Genomic DNA, 19,081 nt, shown 5'->3' with positions numbered 1-19,081 from the left:
AGGGAGGAATTTTAACGAAAGAATAGTAGAAATTTTAATGGAGAAAACTTAAGGTGACTCTATTTTTATTTGACTCATAACTCATAAAGGAAGTCAACAAATTTTAAAAATCAAAATACTTGTACATCCTTATAATTTTAAATTAATAAATATAGGTACAAATATTTTAAATATTATATTCAAAATATTTTAAAATCTCTACCCTTTCCTTCAACACTACCAATAATTGAGAGAAGTTAAAATTAAACGAATTTATTCTCTTCTCTTATTAAATATTAAACAAAACAAAAAAATTATATAAAAACTAAATTCTCGCCTTCCATTAACTTTATTAAAATAATCTTCACCACCTTATTAATTCATATCACATTATATATCAATGGAAAATTTTAAATTAATATAATGATGTGTTTTTTACAACAAAAATAGTCATTTATTTTCGATATTTGATCATTTTATTTTAATTACATATATACATACAATTGATTATTTTCATTACGTATCATGTGTGTCATGAATTTCAATAATAAATCAAATCATCTTATTTTTAAATATTTATTAATTAAATGAATAAAATTCACACTTTCTATTCAAATGTGTAAGTTACCATAATTATACTCCTCTGTATTCTATTGTGCTCTGTATTCTATTGTGTTTGGTGTTTTATTAATTCTTATTTGTTCCGATTTAATTATTATTCTATAATATCAATAATTCAATATATCATTAAATATTTTTAATTACTATTAATCCATTCTTTAATTATCGGTAAGAATTTAAAATTTTTAAAATTATACCATAAATTACATGATTTATTTTATGAAATAAGATATATTAATTATATTTCTTAAATCGAACATGAAACAAAATGAAATGAAAAAAAATATTAAATATAGTTAATGCACCAAAAAAGTATTAAATATAATTAGATAAATAGATTTATAATTTATAACTAAGTTCAATTACATTATTTATATATTTATTAATTACCTTTTCTATTATTAATTATTTTTCATCAAACATTAATTACTTTAATTATAATTTTTTTCCAAAACTATAAATACTTTTTAAATTTTCATATTTCAATCAATTTAAAATAATCTTACATTATATATATATATATATATATATATATATATATATATATATCATAATTAGTTTGATTAACTTGTATTATAATATATTATATTTCTACTCTTTAATCTATCGATATTTATTAACATTGATTGATATAAGTAGTTGAGACTTGTATCATTAATAAGTTGTTTAAAATTTAAATCTTAACCTTTATATATATGAAATAAAAATTATGTTAAAAGAAAAATCAATCTATACTTTTGTGTGTTTTAAAAAATATATTAACATTTATGTTAATAAAAAAGCAAAACAAGTTATATTGTTTGTGTGTGTGAATCAATAATATTCCAAAATTGTATGTTGTCATACATTAACACTTCACTCCAAAACTAAAAGTATCCACATGTTCCACTCATATATATATCTATTAAAATATATAAAAGGGATATTCAATTTTGATGTTTATTTTTTAAAAGATAATTATATCTTTATATTTGTATTCTATTTTTTTATCAATATATATCTAAAGAAAAAATTAAAAAATTATATGTAAAATAAAAATTATTTTTTTAAAAAAAATAATTATCCACTTATTCTTTTTAAAATATTTATTTTAAATTTTGTGAACTAAAAGAAAGATAGAGGTTTGATTGAGACTTGAGAATCACCGGAAAATGACGGTGTTTCTTGGGGTGTTCCTGTTGGACAACGTCTTCTAGAACCTTCTCTCTTCGGCGATCTCCCCGCATCACACACAACGTTCGCTGTGCCTTGATCGTGGTTTAAACGCTCAATCTTCAAAGCATGTATCTTACGAGTCAAGTTTAAACGATCATGGTACGTATTAGAGAGAAAATGACAGAGAGTGGAATTGTATTTCATCTATGAATATTAATCTGTTATTAGAAACACAAGGAAGGTATATTTATACACAACAAGAGGACTAACCAGAGTTAGTAGTTAACCAAACCTAAACTAACCCAATATCCTCTTTACCCCCCCCCCCCCCCTCAAACTTAGTGTGGATTGTCTATCTACAACAAGTTTGTCTCTAAGATATAGAAAGATAGCTGTACTGGGGGCCTTTGTCAGCAGATCAGCAACTTGAAGCCTTGCTGGAATGTGTTTGACTACAATCTTCCCTTGAGCTACTCTTTCTCTAATAAACCAGAGATCTAGTTCAAAATGCTTGGTTCTGGTATGTAAAACTGGATTGAGGGATAGAAGCACTGCCCCTTGATTATCACACCAAATCAGAGGTTGATTTTTGTTGATGTGTCCAAGTTCTGAAAGAAGATTCTGAACATATTGTATTTTTGCTACAAGACTTGCCATACTACGAAATTCTGCCTCTGTGCTTGACCGAGACACTACCTTTTGCTTCTTTGCCATCCAAGAGACAATGTTGGAACCTAAATACACACAATTTCCTGACGTAGATCTTAAATCCTCTTGATCACTTGCCCAGTCCGAATCACAGTAAGCATATATTTCAGTATCAGTGAATTTCTTGTAATGCAAACCATGATGTAGAGTCCCTTTGAGATACCGGAGAAGTCTTTTTGTTGCTTTCCAGTGAACATCTAGAGGGTTATGCATAAATTGACACAACTTATTGACTGTGTAGGCAATATCCGGTTTGGTAATGGTCAAGTATTGCAGAGCTCCCACTATTGACCTGTACTGACTCGGATCCTGACATGCTTCTGTGCCATCGTTGGTCAATTTTGAAGCAGGTGTCGTTGGTGTTTTGACTGGTCTGGCATTGGACATGTTGAGTCTGTCCAAAATATCTGTAACATATCTTGTTTGAGAAAGGTGCACACCTCCAGCATTGTCTGAGTGAACTTCAATCCCAAGAAAGTGATGAAGTCTGCCAAGATCTTTGAGAGGAAAATATTGATGAAGAGCCTGGATGAGACCTCGTATGGCTGTGGCTGAATTGCTGGTGATAATGACATCATCAACATAAACTAAAATGTATATGGATGTGGTTCTAGATGTTGAAATGAAAAGGGAATTATCTGATTTTGCTTGTATAAATCCCAGTCGAAACAGAGTGAGAGTAAGTTTCTGAAACCAGGCCCGTGGAGCTTGCTTGAGACCATAAATGGCTTTCCTCAGCTTGCAAACAGTATTTGGACTCCCTTGATGAAACCCCTGTGGTTGAAGCATGTAGATTTCCTCCTTGAGATCTTCGTTTAGAAACGCATTGTCAACATCAATCTGATGAATTGGCCAACCCTTTGAGACTGCTATAGCAAGAACTACCCGGATGCTGACAGGTCTAACAACTGGACTGAAGGTGTCTGTGTAATCTAACCCCGGCTGCTGATTGAACCCTCTAGCCACGAGACGAGCCTTGTGCCTAAGGATTGAGCCATCTTGGCTATACTTGTTCTTGAATATCCATTTACACGTGATAGCTTTTCTGTCTGGTGGTAAAGAAACTAAATCCCAAGTACAATTCTTCAGCAATGCATCATATTCAGCTTGCATAGCTTGTTTCCATTGTTTGTGCTCCAAAGCTTGAGCAACATTTGTTGGTTCAGTCGTAGCAAGATAAACTTTAGGCTTGAAAATACCAGCTTTTGCTCGGGTTACCATAGAATGTTGGTTTTCCAAAGTGTGAGTGGTTGAGGGCATGGCAATCTGTGTGTTGTCTGGAGATCCTGCCAGGTCAGATGATGCATGAGGGAGAGTTGTGCCAGATTCTGCATTCAGGTGTTCAATGTTGGATGTAGGTGGAGCAGGTAAGGAGGTTGTGCTGGAAGTAGTGACTGGAACCAGTGATGAGGGCTGCAAAACTGGAATACTTGGTACCGTATGTGATGATGTGGGTTTGGACATTCCTGCAGATTTGTTAGTGGAGAAAACCAAAGCACCAGGGAATGTGTCTTCATCAAAGATCACATTCCTGGATATGATAATTTTTCCATCACTGGTAAAACATTTATATCCCTTATAGTGCATGCTGTATCCAATAAAAAGGCATTGAGAAGATCAAAAATCCATCTTATGATTGTTAAAGGGTCTTAAATGAGGATAGCAAGCGCATCCAAAAGGTTTTAAAAGAAAGTAGTTTGGTATTTTATTGAATAGCATTTCATATGGGGACTTTTGTCCAAGAGTAGGTGTAGGAAGTCTGTTTATTACATGCAAAGCTGTGCTAAAAGCATCAGCCCAAAATATTTGCAGCAAACCAGATGAAGCTAAAAGTGTTAAGCCAATCTCAGTAATGTGTCTATGTTTCCTCTCAGCTAAACCATTTTGTTGATGAGTGTGAGGGCAGCTTAGTCTATGAAGAATACCACTTTCATTGAAAACCTTATTAAGACACATAAATTCTTTGCCCCCATCTGATTGAAACATTTTAATGTGAGTGCCAAATTGATTTTCAACCATGGTTTTAAAGTGATTAAAATGATGTGCAGTCTCAGATTTATTATGCATGAAGTATATCCATGTGTATTTTGAATAAGCATCAGTAAAGTGAACATAGTATCTAAAACCTTCTCTAGAAGCATAATGTGAGGGACCCCAAACATCACTATAGACAAGCTCAAATGGGAAACTATATTCAGTGGAAGAATCAGGGAAGGGGAGGACATGAGACTTTCCAATACAACAGTGCTTACAAACAGAGATATCTTTATTGCTAACAGATATAGGAACATTACAAGTGTTCATTACAGCTTTTACAACTTTCTTAGAGGCATGAGCAAGCCTATTCTGCCATGTATCATAAGAGGTCTTAGACCTTTGAATATTCAGAACAGTAGGATCATGAACAGCAGTATGCTTATGAGTATCAGATTTCATGATTTGCACTTCATCAAAAACATATAAGCCATTTTTAAGGTTCCCTCGTAGAAGAATTTCCTTCGAATCCTGAGATTTAACAAGGCAATGATGGGTGTGAAATTCAATATAAACCTTGTTATCTCTACAAAACTTAGGGGGTGTATTGGTTTAGGATTTCGTAGGATTTTAAAAGACTTTTTTTGAGTAAAAAAGTCCATTGGTATTCAATCAAGATTTTATGTCACTTAAAAACAATCCAGTGGTATTCAATCTGGATTTTCAGGATTTTTTAAAGAGTCCATTAAAATCCACTGGTATTCATTTGAGATTTTTTACAACTTAAAAACAATCCATTGGTATTCAAAAATTTAAGGATTTTAAAGGATTGTTGTGTGAGAGGGATTTTGAAAGACTTTCTAGTGTTATCTATAAATACCAGATTCATAAAACAATCCCATCCAAACCCATCGGATTTTGAAGGATTGTTTGAAATGATTTTTCAAGTGTTTTAAGAATTTTCAAGTGAGTTTTTCATCTTTTTTTTCTATGCTCCTGTCTTCTCCATTTTTTCTCTACTAATAATACTACACTATTGTTCATTGCTCATATATAATACTATTCTCATACCATTCTCCTATTTTGTGAAACTCTAATATGTAAATGATAGTGTCATTGACTTGTTTTATTTTTCTGTTCGTTCTCTTTAATTGACTTACTTTATTTTATTCTATGTAGTTGAATTTGTTCCTTTATATAACACAAAAAAATACTTGAAATTTTAACTTTTAAGTGGTAATTTTTTTTATGACACACGTTAAGAAAAGAAAAAGGTGAAAGATGAAATTGATATCATAATCTCAACAATATATATATATATATATATATATATATAAGATGAATTTGTTAGGGTTTTTGTGAGTAGAATGAGATAAAAATGGATCTTAGTAGGGGGAAGAACCCTCTTAGCATAAAAATTGCGAATTCTCTCTTTCCCTTGAATTTGTTACTCTTATCCCTCCTCCTTTTATGACTCAACAATTATTTTATTTTTTTTACTATGAATTTTTCTTTTTTATTTTTATATTATGAAATTAAGATTTTTTATATTTTAAAAAAATAAAATTAACATAAAACATTGCAATATCTAATTTTTTAGGGTTTAGGATTTATGCCTTCATTAACTTATTTTTTAAAAAAGAAAATATTGTTAAAATATTTGTTAGAATAATTTATATTTATAAATATCGTTAAAAATTATCATATATATATATATATATATATATTCTCTATATCTAAATACTTCTGTTTATATAAAAAAAATTATATATCTAAATATTTTTTCAGTATCGAATATACTAATTTTTTTATATAAAAAATTATCTTATGTTTCTATATTTTCGTTTTTACATTTTTTTTATAATAACTGAGGTATTTGATCCATTTGGATAGCAAAAATATATTCGATCTTGTATGATGGTGTGCTTCTAAAAATAATAATATAATTTTATTGATTTTGTCTATTATCCGTAATTATTTATATAACTATTTTTTAACATATATTGTTTTAGTAATTCAAATGGGAGATTCACAAGGAAATAATAAAGAAAAATGAAAAGAGAAAGAAAACTATGAAGCTTGGATTAAGGATGATTCCGATGAATTGTTACAATTGATAGTGGATGCTATAAAAAGAGGATAGAATATTATAGAGAATTATTATTATTATTTATCTAGACATTATTTTTTTTATTTATTATTTTTATCTTTGACTCTTTTTAAATTTGAATGTATAATTTTTTTTAAATCTTATCAAATGTCAAAACTCCACAAAATCCCACAGAATCCATTAAAATCATAATTTAAAAGTCTTGCAGAATCCATTAAAATCCTGATTTTAAGTCTGGTAGAATCTTGCAAAATCTTAAAAGTCATGAAAATCCTGCAAAGTCTTTTAAAATCCGCAGGATTTTTTTTAACTAAAAAAGTCCTTTAAAATCCTAATCCAATACACCCCCCTTAGATACACTTAGTAGATTTTTGGTTATTTGAGGGACATGTAAAAGATCCTTTAAAGTGAAGATTTTGGAGGACGTAGGAGTAAGAAAATATGATGTACCTGTATGATTAATTCCAAGTGCTTGTCCATTGCCTATAGTAATCTTGTCTGGACCCGGATAATCAGATTTTGAGCTAAGATTACTCAAATCTGGTGTAAGATGATTAGTGGCTCCGGAATCTGGATACCATTGATCATCATATGCTGTATTCTGGGAACCCGCATACATGGCTTGTAATTGTTGTGAGTTCCCTAAACTGTAAGAATTAGTAGTATTATTGAAATTTGGTTCAGTGAATTGCTGATCATACCTGTGCCAACAGTGAAAGGCTGTATGACCTATCTTTCCACAGACTTGACACTGTTGCCTATTACCTCTTCCATAATTCTGATTCATTCTTCCCCGGCCTCTGCCTCTATGGGGGTTCCTTCCATTGCTGTTATTATTATTAAAGCCTCTACCTTGATTGGTGTACTGTTTTCTTACAGGCAGATTTCCTTGGGCGAGGTTGGCTTGAGGAGGAGCACTTTCACTGCGTTTGTGCTTTTCCAGTCTTTCTTCGTGAGCCATCAAAAGTGCTTCAATTTGCTCAACTGTGTAGTCTTCAGTTCTTGTAAGAACAGAGGTTACGAATGGGTCATATTCTTCAGGCAGTCCATCGAAGATCGCATCAATGTGCTCGGTTGTATCGAGAGGTGACCCAATTGCTGCCAAGGTGTCTACAATCTTCTTGATTTCAAGAAGATAATGATTGATGGCCGTGGATTTCTTGATTCCTCTTAGCTGAATCTTGAGTTGCTTGACACGAGCCTTGGTTTGAGAAGCAAAGTAGGTTTCCAGATTTCTCCACATTTGATGGCACCACTCGTATCCAACCATTCTTACCTTGAATTGAGGTTCCATGCTTTCCAATAACCAAGATTTGAGCAAATTGTCTTGTTGATCAAAGTTTTCATATTCTGCACTGAGAACCCCTTTTTCTTCATCTTCATCTGTCTTATACCGAGAGGGGACGTGAGTATTACCAAGAATGTGTTTCTGTAGGCGATACCCTCTGATTGTAGATTCGGCTTGTTGCCTCCACGTGAGGAAGTTGTCATCGCTGAGCTTGGATGAGATTGGGGTTGAGAAGGTTTGCGGAATGAACAATTTTGTGGGTGCGGAAGCCATGACGTTTCCTGAGAAATTAACCTTCAGCTCTTGATACCATATTAGAGAGAAAATGACAGAGAGTGGAATTGTATTTCATCTATGAATATTAATCTGTTATTAGAAACACAAGGAAGGTATATTTATACACAACAAGAGGACTAACCAGAGTTAGTAGTTAACCAAACCTAAACTAACCCAATATCCTCTTTAGTACGTAACCCACCAAATTTGTTCCACTTCAATATGATAATCTGGACAATTTTTCCTCAACATCTAGTATTTTAGCCGCTTGTTTCTTGTTCAATTATTTGATGTAATCCTTCAAGGCAAATAAGTTTACCTCCACTGATCTCACTTTCTGCATCAAAATTTACAGAATAGTGTCACCAGCTATCCTACCACTTAGTTGTTGTCTAAGATCAATATGGAGAACTAAACTAAACTATATTTTAAGTTTAGTTTAAAAAACTAATAGTGCACTATAGTTATTAAAAAAACTTATAATAATAATTTTTATATAATTATTATAGAATTAATTATTTATATATTGTTAATGTAAAGTTTTTTATACTGGTAACCAATTATATCTTTTAAAATTACTTATTTTATTATTATTTCATTAAATAAATAACTGACATGGTAGTATTAAAAAATATGATTAATTGTCGGTGTAAATTTTTTTTTACACTAACAGTGTATAGGTGATTAACTCATTATTGTATTCAATCTGTACAAGTAATAATTTTTTATATAAATAAGATTATATATTTTTAAAAAAATTTAAATGTTATCCAATTAAATATTAACATGGATAATTTAAATATTATATTTTAATAATTATTTGATAAATTATATTTCAATGCTCTTTAATTAATTTGACTGTGTAAGCAATGTATTACAATTAAATTTTCTTTTAAAACACACCGGATAATGGACTATTAAAAAATGGACACAAATTTCTTGTTGATTGATAGGGTTATTAAAAAATTATTTTAAACTAAAATACTAAAAAATTAAATTAAATTAGATTATAAAAAATATTCAACTATTTTGTATAAAAACTAAATTGAACTTAAGTTTTATTTTAAAAATTAAATTACAACAAAAATCAGTTCCCTTTAATTCAAATCACAAGAAAAATATTGATTTAGGGGGGTGTATTGGTTTAGGATTTCGTAGGATTTTAAAAGACTTTTTTTGAGTAAAAAAGTTCATTGGTATTCAATCAGGATTTTATGTCACTTAAAAACAATCCAGTGGTATTCAATCTGGATTTTCAGGATTTTTTAAAGAGTCCATTAAAATCCACTGGTATTCATTTGAGATTTTTTACAACTTAAAAACAATCCATTGATATTCAAAAATTTAAGGATTTTAAAGGATTGTTGTGTGAGAGGGATTTTGAAAGACTTTCTAGTGTTATCTATAAATACCAGATTCATAAAACAATCCCATCCAAACCCATCGGATTTTGAAGGATTGTTTGAAATGATTTTTCAAGTGTTTTAAGAATTTTCAAGTGAGTTTTTCATCTTTTTTTTCTATGCTCCTGTCTTCTCCATTTTTTCTCTACTAATAATACTACACTATTGTTCATTGCTCATATATAATACTATTCTCATACCATTCTCCTATTTTGTGAAACTCTAATATGTAAATGATAGTGTCATTGACTTGTTTTATTTTTCTGTTCGTTCTCTTTAATTGACTTACTTTATTTTATTCTATGTAGTTGAATTTGTTCCTTTATATAACACAAAAAAATACTTGAAATTTTAACTTTTAAGTGGTAATTTTTTTTATGACACACGTTAAGAAAAGAAAAAGGTGAAAGATGAAATTGATATCATAATCTCAACAATATATATATATATATATATATATATATATATATATATATAAGATGAATTTGTTAGGGTTTTTGTGAGTAGAATGAGATAAAAATGGATCTTAGTAGGGGGAAGAACCCTCTTAGCATAAAAATTGCGAATTCTCTCTTTCCCTTGAATTTGTTACTCTTATCCCTCCTCCTTTTATGACTCAACAATTATTTTATTTTTTTTACTATGAATTTTTCTTTTTTATTTTTATATTATGAAATTAAGATTTTTTATATTTTAAAAAAAGAAAATTAACATAAAACATTGCAATATCTAATTTTTTAGGGTTTATGATTTATGCCTTCATTAACTTATTTTTTAAAAAAGAAAATATTGTTAAAATATTTGTTAGAATAATTTATATTTATAAATATCGTTAAAAATTATCATATATATATATATATATATATATATATATATTCTCTATATCTAAATACTTCTGTTTATATAAAAAAAATTATATATCTAAATATTTTTTCAGTATCGAATATACTAATTTTTTTATATAAAAAATTATCTTATGTTTCTATATTTTCGTTTTTACATTTTTTTTTATAATAACTGAGGTATTTGATCCATTTGGATAGCAAAAATATATTCGATCTTGTATGATGGTGTGCTTCTAAAAATAATAATATAATTTTATTGATTTTGTCTATTATCCGTAATTATTTATATAACTATTTTTTAACATATATTGTTTTAGTAATTCAAATGGGAGATTCACAAGGAAATAATAAAGAAAAATGAAAAGAGAAAGAAAACTATGAAGCTTGGATTAAGGATGATTCCGATGAATTGTTACAATTGATAGTGGATGCTATAAAAAGAGGATAGAATATTATAGAGAATTATTATTATTATTTATCTAGACATTATTTTTTTTATTTATTATTTTTATCTTTGACTCTTTTTAAATTTGAATGTATAATTTTTTTTAAATCTTATCAAATGTCAAAACTCCACAAAATCTCACAGAATCCATTAAAATCATAATTTAAAAGTCTTGCAGAATCCATTAAAATCCTGATTTTAAGTCTGGTAGAATCTTGCAAAATCTTAAAAGTCATGAAAATCCTGCAAAGTCTTTTAAAATCCGCAGGATTTTTTTTAACTAAAAAAGTCCTTTAAAATCCTAATCCAATACACCCCCCTTAGAGTACAAAAATAATTTAATTCAGTACAAAGTATCATTCAAATAGATGAAACATTTACTAATCGTTCCAAAGTTAATGTGTATGTGTTAATATGAGCTTAAACTATTTTGCCTGAATTTTTTATAAGTGATTTTGGCTGGCTTATAACTCAGAAAATTTTAATTTTTCCAAATTAAACTACGATAGATACATTTTAGTTTATTAGTATAAGTTTGAGAATAGAAGTTAGTTTGAAATAAAAATAATTTTTATAATATAATTTAGTTAATTTTATAGTAAAAAAATAGTTTAGTTTAAATTATAGTGCATTCAATCTTTTAGAACTATAATTCACTAAATTAGAAAATAGTTTAGTTTAGTTTTTTTAAACTATTTTATAGTTTAATTCAATTTAGATGCACTAATTTTATAGTTTAATTTAATAATTAATTTAATTTAATTTAACATTTGTAAAGATCCCTAATTTCACAGAATTAGCTAGGGTCTCTCATGAAAGCTCAATAACAACAAATTTTCCTTCAGTACACCAAAGATTTCTCAGCTACTTGTCACGGGCCTTCCTGGGTATATTTTTTGCACCCTTGGCTCCTTATTATGGGTCACCATCTTTAAAATTCAACTATTTTAAATTTTTTTATAAATATTTAAATTTTAATTTTTTAATAAATTTTCTATCCAAATAAAATATTTCACTCTAAAGCATTTCAAATTCACACCAAAAAATTATTACTCTCTTAAAATCTCCCATCCAAACACACTACAATGTTATAACTTATTTCTTATTTCAAAATGGTCATATGCATGAAAATATATAAAATATGACATTGGGGGTGAACAAGAAGACAAACATGAACAAATAATAATAACGTTTTATGTTTCTGTTTATGATTGTTTTGGCCTATATTATTATTCATAAAACATAATATACAGTTGTAATTTTGCAAATTTAAATTAAGAGCATATTTCTTATAAATTACTAAAAACAAAAATTATAAATCATTTCATCATAAGGAACTACAATTTGCACGTACTAATCAAAATTATAACTAACTGAATTTAATGGAAAAGGAAATCTATGCCTATATATAAAAATAATAAAAGTGATCGAACTTTTTTTAATTTTAAATAATAAAAAATAATATTAAAAATTAATTACTCCTACACATTCAAGACTGAAATTTAAAATTCTGAGATTAATTAGATATGACATCAATTAATTTAATAAATATTAATACTTTTTAAATAAATATAGTGAGACGGATCACTTAAAATAAAAAGTAATTAAAGGTATGAAGGAAAGAGTGCAAAATTACCGAGAATAGATGTTAGCTAAAGTTTTGACGTTGCGGTTAAAGGAATTGGTGATGGGTGAGAGTGGCCGTTAAGTCGCAATAATATTCAACTATTTTTGCGCCTTTTTCAACGCCCAGTTTTATACTCTCTTTTTTCGCCATCCATGTTGGATTTCTTTTCTTTCTCTCTTTTGAGTTTTTCCCTTTCTTCCATTCATCAAACAATCAATCAAACATCCATGAGCCGATGAAACTGAAACATGAAGATTCATCATCACCACCACACATCAAATTCAAATTCAAATACCAATTCCAAATGTCAAGGCAACAATGCAATAGCAGCATTTTTGGCCTCTCCTTTTCCTTCATATTCTCCCTATGGTGCCTTCTCTTCTTCTACATCAAGCTTCGCCTCGTTCATGGCACAGGAGGTCGAGGTCCACAACCCTTTTCTTTTTCATATTCATGCTCATGTTCAACCCCATGCTCCTTTTATATATTTTCATACATATGATCATTTTGAAACAAAAAATAAATTATAACATTAATATTTTTCTTATTACCATGTTCTCTGTTGTTATTTAGAATTATCGTAAATAATGACGATCATGCATGCATATTCCTGTCTCTAATCCTAGCATGTTTTCACAAATGCAGCAATGTTAGAGTTCAATGAATCAGGTAGCTCCGTCAGTCTTAGTCAGAAACTAGCGAAACCCTCCTACTCGCTTCCTGAAACAACTAGTTTAGAACAAGTTTTTTGGCACGTTTTAGGTAATGGTAGTAATTTGGTGTGCAAACTACAACCTCCACCAGAGGAAAACAAACACAAACAAATTCCTGATGGGAAACTTCACCCTAATTATGATGAATTACATAACATGGCAGCAACTCAAGAAAAAACCAGGGGCATGGACTCTGCGCTTGTTAATGTAACTCACAGGCTTGAATCTGATGGTTCTGTGTACAACTACGCCTCTGAGTCCAAGGGTGCAAAGGTAGTGGCCCATAATAAGGAAGCCAAGGGTGCAAAAAATATACTCGGGAAGGACCATGACAAGTACCTGAGAAACCCTTGTTCTGTTGAAGGAAAATTTGTTGTTATTGAACTTTCAGAAGAGACCCTGGTTGATTCTGTGAAAATTGCAAACTTCGAGCATTATTCTTCTAACTTTAAGGAATTTGATTTGGCTGGTAGTTTGAGCTATCCAACTGAAGAATGGAGCATGCTGGGAAATTTTATTGCTGCCAATGTCAAGCATGCACAGATCTTTAAGCTACCTGAACCCAAATGGGCAAGGTATTTAAAGTTGAGTTTGCTTAGTCATTATGGATCTGAATTTTACTGCACATTGAGTGTCGTAGAAGTCTATGGGATCAATGCAATAGAGAGGATGCTTAAGGATTTGATTGTTGCATCTGTGGGATCCATTCCTGATAAGTTGCTTGTGCATAATATCAGTGACACCCCTTCTTTGAAATCAGAAGATGGTCAAATCGACAAGGATGGAAAAAAAGTTGATACTAAGAATGATATAGTGGCTTCCAATATATCGAGCAATGATACCACTCGAGAGTTTGACGCAGAAGTAACAAAAACCACAACGACTGTGAACTTGATTCCCGATCCTGTAATTGATCTTAGACAACAACTAAGTGGTAGGATAGCTGGTGACACTATTCTGAAGATTTTGATGCAGAAAGTGAGATCAGTGGAGGTAAACTTATCTGCCTTGGAGGATTACATCAAAGAATTGAACAAGAAACAAGCTGCCAAAATACCAGATCTTGAGAAAGAATTGTCCAGATTATCAGAAAGCATTGGACAAAGCAAGTCAGAGGTCAAAAATCTCTGGCAGTGGAACACAAATTTGGTGGGTTACCTCGCGCCTGCCCATTTCGTCTTTTTGTCTTCTCTTCATGATTCTCTTTCAATTTCTCCTATGCACTTACAGTTCTTGGTCTCTTTCATTTTTCAGGAAAAGGGAATATCTGAGGTTGAGTCTTGGAAAGAAGCTATCTCATCTCAACTTAATGAATTAGCCAGAGAAAATAGCATGCTAAGGTTAGGATAAATCATTTTGATAACTTTGATTAAAAGCTATCTGTCCAATTATTGGTTTTTCAAATTCATACATGTCTTAGAACACCTACTGTTGGAGTTCCTTATAGAGTTCTTAAACTAAAGAATCAGTTCTTATATGTAGTTTAATTGTTGGTGCAATTGACATGATAATCCTTTGCTTATATATGCATCGATTCTTAACTGTTCCTAAGAATTGCAAGACGATTGTAGGGCACATTTTAAATTTTTAAGGATTGTACACTATTAGAAAGAAAACCTGTTGAAGTTCTTAAATCTCATATGACATTGTAAGGACGACCTAAAGTGAGTTAAGCAACTCCACCGTGGTTGCACCATCGGAGATGCTCTTTATAACAAATTTGAAAAAAACTCGTGTTAGTCATTTACATACCTGTTTGCTCACTTTGTTGATGCTAACTTAGCAGGGGTTAACAACCTTTGTTTTACAGCATTTTGTAATAAAAGATTGTTTTCTCCTTACCATTATTTCAGTGACACTTCTCTTTGCTGTATACTAAAAAATGATTGACATGTCATTCATACACTTTCTTTTCAGATCAGATGTTCGAAAGGTTGCTAATAATCAAGTAAATATGGAAACCAAAGAACTTGCTGTGTTAGCAACGAGTCTTGTTTTTGTATGCCTTGCAGTTGTCAAGATAATTTCAGTACACATGTTGACGTTTTCTGCATCATACAATGCAGATAAGGTGCGCCAGACAATTAGAGGATGGGTTACATTATTTGTATGCTGTAGCATAACAATAATCCTCATCTTGTTTTATAGCTAGGCATTTGCTTGTATTGTAGAGACTTGGATCATTATAGAAACTTATAGTTACTGTTAAAAGTTGTCACATAGTAAACTGTTTCATGTTACTCTACTGCAACATACCAAAAAACAAAAAAAAAGTGATTCCAAATACTAGCCTCACTTCCGTAGGTTGCAACTATGCAGTAAAATGCTGATGCTGAACTCTTTTTTCGGTGCTTATTAGGTCATTACTTGTTAGTAAAGTTGAAAATATTTTGTGCATGGGGAAGTTTTTGGGGGAAACAATTTTTCTGGTGCCAATATTAATATTTGGTAACCATTTTACTACGTTATGTGCATATACCTAGTTCTTTTGAGCAACAGGTGCAACAGGACTGCCTACCTCCATTGAGTATCAAAAACTTACGTGTAAAATGTGGAGGAAACTAATATCACAATATCATTTTGGCATCTGAATTACCATGTTCTCCAAGTTCATAGGATAGCACATTTCAGCGTGCTGGCCATTCCATATATTGTCTGCCAGAATGGCATTCACCGCATCAGTTGGATGAAACTGGTCCCACCAGATATGGTTGGAGGCATTACTGCATGCCATTTCCGGTGACAAGCACATGATCCAGCCCTTGTACTTCCCAAATCCACAGCAGGCGTCACTCGTGACATTAAAACCTAATTAGGGAACATCATAAAGCAGAGTAATAAGATGTGATGTTGCTACAGAAATTCCCTAATAGACACAGAGAATGAGAGGTGTAAAAAACATATACTAGTACCATAACGTTCATGATTCTTTAAAATATCCATGGAACCTTCAAACACATCACAGAAGATGATAGTGGCATCCGGGAGCTCCGCAGCAAGATTTTCAACCATGTACCTCGTGAGAAAGTTAAATTCGACGGCCATGTCATTTATCTGCTCAACACATTCTCCATTTTGACTACCGTACTGCCACAGGTAGTGAGGTGCACAGCCAATAGGGGCAAGTCCCGTGATCACCACTTTCCTAACATTTACATTGTACAAGTTCTGTGTCATCGAGGATTACGAATCAGATAGAAGTCAATTTCAATTGCTGTGTGCAAAAATTTCGAAAAATGTATAAAATTACATTAAAGTTTTGAATCTGTCTCATTTACAGAAAAAATGAGTGTTTGGTTAATCAGGCTATGGTGTACAAATTGTAATGCTATGCACACTAAAGGTGCAAAAGCCCCAGCCGATCCAATAATTTACTGGTTTGAAAGCTCATCTTAAAAATTATAAACCAATATTTTTATGAACATTTTCTAAGAAATTTCTGAACATAATGCATTCGAGCTTTATAAACGGATCAGTGGACAATTAGCAATATTTTTTTTAAAAAAAGAAAGTATAATGATTGAGAAATGAAATCTTAGATGTTTACCTTAATCTCTTGCCTCAATGAAGATGCTAAAAAGTGATTGAAATGCCACGGTAGGTACAAATTATCGACGTTGGATACATTGAGCAAATAGTAATGAATGTAGTCGTTAATTCCAATAGAAATATAAAAGATGGAATTGGATATGAGAGTGTTGGCAGCATCCTCTCCCATGGTCAATATAAACTGCTGAAACGTGTCTGTAAATTGCTGAATTTGCTGAGTGAGGGAGATATGCTGACCCTGCACCAATTTGAACTCATGCCATGTTCCAAATTTGTGGGAAAAATAATAATATTCTAAAAGCAACTAGTGATTAGTGAATAATGACTACTTAATTAGAAGTTAAAAAAAGAAAAATGAAAAGTGAAAGAAACCAATTCAGAGCCGCTAGATAGAATAATGCCGGCGCCAGCAGAAGCGTAATTGACCCCTTTAATCATATCCTCCACGGCCCCTGTCTGCCCAAGATAACTGGGCACAAATGGAAGCCCAAGACGCAGAGCTGATGGCAAAAATGATTAATTAAATAGGTGAAATGAATAAGGTAATAAAAATAAAAAAATTGATCATAAAAATAATAAAGTGAGATTAAAGAAAGGGAGTTTGATAACCAAGAAAATCGACGGGGATTCTTCCGTTGGAGAACCTTCCGGTGGGTCGGTGAGTGTCGAAATCTCTTCCGTAAGGAATGTGATCAGCGCGCGCAAAGGTGGCAAGATAGTTGTTGGTTCCGCAATCGACGGAGGAGTCTCCGATGACGAACAAGGCCGGCGCAAGAGGGAGAGGAGAGGGTGCAGCTGAAGGTTGCAACAATGCTCGTGACTCTACCAATGCGGAACATATGATAAGACACACAAAACTACTCTTCATTTTCTTTTCCCTTTCTCTTTCGCACTCACTCAAACTCACCCTTCTTTTCGCGGGTAACAGTCTCACTGCGTTACAATGTCCAAAATACCCTTTATAACTCTCACCCTCACATCTGGCCCACAAAATTAAACTTCTTCCGCCCATGTGTGCTTTAATTTATGCATAAACTAAAAAACATATTTTAAAGAAATTAATACGAAATATCCTTTAAAAACTAGCTCATCGATTTGAAGATAAAAATTTGGTATTTAATTTTTTTTTTAAGATTTATTTTTTATTTTCTTCTCCTATAAATATTTATGGAGAAGCTTAAGCATCTTTTAATTATAAACACGTTTTATTTATCAATAATTGAATATTTTATTTTAAAATTTTTCTATAAATTTTCTAACTTCCTTATAAAGAAAATATTTAAACAAAATAGTAAATATACTTAATGGCTACAAAATGTAAAACTTATTTGATACTTTGCAAATAAAACTTATTTTCTAACTTCCATTTTTTCTTTTCTTTCAATTTATTTTTCCTTATCAGACAATATCTCTGAGGACAATTCTAAATTTTCTTACTTTCTTTATAAAATAAGTATTAAGTGCAGTTTATATTTTAAAACATTAAATATAGTTACTTTTTTTTACATACAATTACTTTTTTATTTAAAACTTTATTATTAGATAATAAAATATTCCGTAGGAAGATTAATAAATAATAATAAAAAAATATTATTTTTTAATCATTATATTGATATGAAGTATTTGTTGCTTGAAATAATTTATTCCATAATAATCTCTTTCAAAGACGATTAGTGCATGCAAAGTGAAAATTTTCTCCTAACTTATTTTGTTTCATATTTAAGACCAAGAATTCATAGTCTATCTAAAACTAAGGTTCAACCTTAAACAATTTGATTAAATATAAAATTATTCTATCATTTATTATATATTGTCTTTGGTCCTAATTCTAAGTAATATAAGACAAATCATCAAGATAAAAAAAAAAAAAATAACTATGTAATTTTTAATCAATTTTTTTCATAAATTTCAATTTTATTTCAAAGATATGTTTTGTTTTAAGTGATTATTATATTTATGTTAATCATAAGTGAATACACGAGAAATATAGTTAATAATTAATTAAAGTATAAAATAAAATTTACCCATAAATAACTTTAAAAATCAATTATTGTTGCCTATAATTAGAAGAAGAAAAATGTTGTTTATAATTAGGAATAGGTGCAGTAATATTTAGTAAAAAATTCTGTATCTTTGATTTGCCACTATAGGATATTATCATTTTTTTTAACCAAAGCCTTTTTTATTATTACTTTATCATTATTAAATTAAATTCTAAAATCTCAAAAAAAAATTATTAAACCGATTTATCATTATAAAAAAACTGCCAGCTACACTCTCTGGTCTTTCCTTTATCTAATTTTTTGCTTCTATAATGATGTTATCCTTTTTTTTTTAATCGAACCTTAAAAGCAATTTTATTACACCAATTCAAATAGAATACACGTA

The 19,081-nt window shown here is 30.4% G+C and overlaps 2 protein-coding genes across 4 annotated transcripts; one reads left to right on the top strand and one right to left on the bottom strand.

The window, feature by feature from the left end:
• The first annotated feature begins 12,568 nt into the window (after window positions 1–12,568).
• LOC109810891 (SUN domain-containing protein 5) lies at window positions 12,569–15,430 on the top strand. 3 transcript variants are annotated; one of them, XM_083066886.1, is made up of 4 exons: window positions 12,569–12,856; window positions 13,077–14,293; window positions 14,399–14,484; window positions 15,067–15,217. In XM_083066886.1, the coding sequence occupies exons 1-4, from the start codon at window positions 12,667–12,669 to the stop codon at window positions 15,083–15,085; spliced, it is 1,512 nt and encodes a 503-aa protein (XP_082923012.1). In that variant the 5' UTR covers window positions 12,569–12,666; the 3' UTR covers window positions 15,086–15,217. The 3 variants fall into 3 exon arrangements, with proteins under 3 accessions (XP_082923012.1, XP_029129703.1, XP_029129704.1); XM_029273870.2 differs by having other exon boundaries at window positions 12,570–12,856; window positions 15,062–15,430; XM_029273871.2 differs by having other exon boundaries at window positions 12,571–12,850; window positions 15,062–15,430.
• LOC109810964 (GDSL esterase/lipase At5g08460) lies at window positions 15,300–17,740 on the bottom strand. The gene is made up of 5 exons (XM_020374582.3): window positions 17,303–17,740; window positions 17,066–17,193; window positions 16,692–16,931; window positions 16,057–16,312; window positions 15,300–15,952 (listed from the first exon to the last, which is right to left on the bottom strand). The coding sequence occupies exons 1-5, from the start codon at window positions 17,703–17,705 to the stop codon at window positions 15,720–15,722; spliced, it is 1,260 nt and encodes a 419-aa protein (XP_020230171.2). The 5' UTR covers window positions 17,706–17,740; the 3' UTR covers window positions 15,300–15,719.
• Between the last annotated feature and the right edge of the window lie 1,341 nt (window positions 17,741–19,081).

The sequence above is a fragment of the Cajanus cajan genome, chromosome 11 (genome assembly GCF_000230855.2).
Source record: "Cajanus cajan strain Asha chromosome 11, NIPB_CcT2T_4, whole genome shotgun sequence".
In the NCBI taxonomy this organism is placed as follows: domain Eukaryota; kingdom Viridiplantae; phylum Streptophyta; class Magnoliopsida; order Fabales; family Fabaceae; genus Cajanus; species Cajanus cajan.
This window is presented reverse-complemented; position numbering and strand designations above follow the sequence as displayed.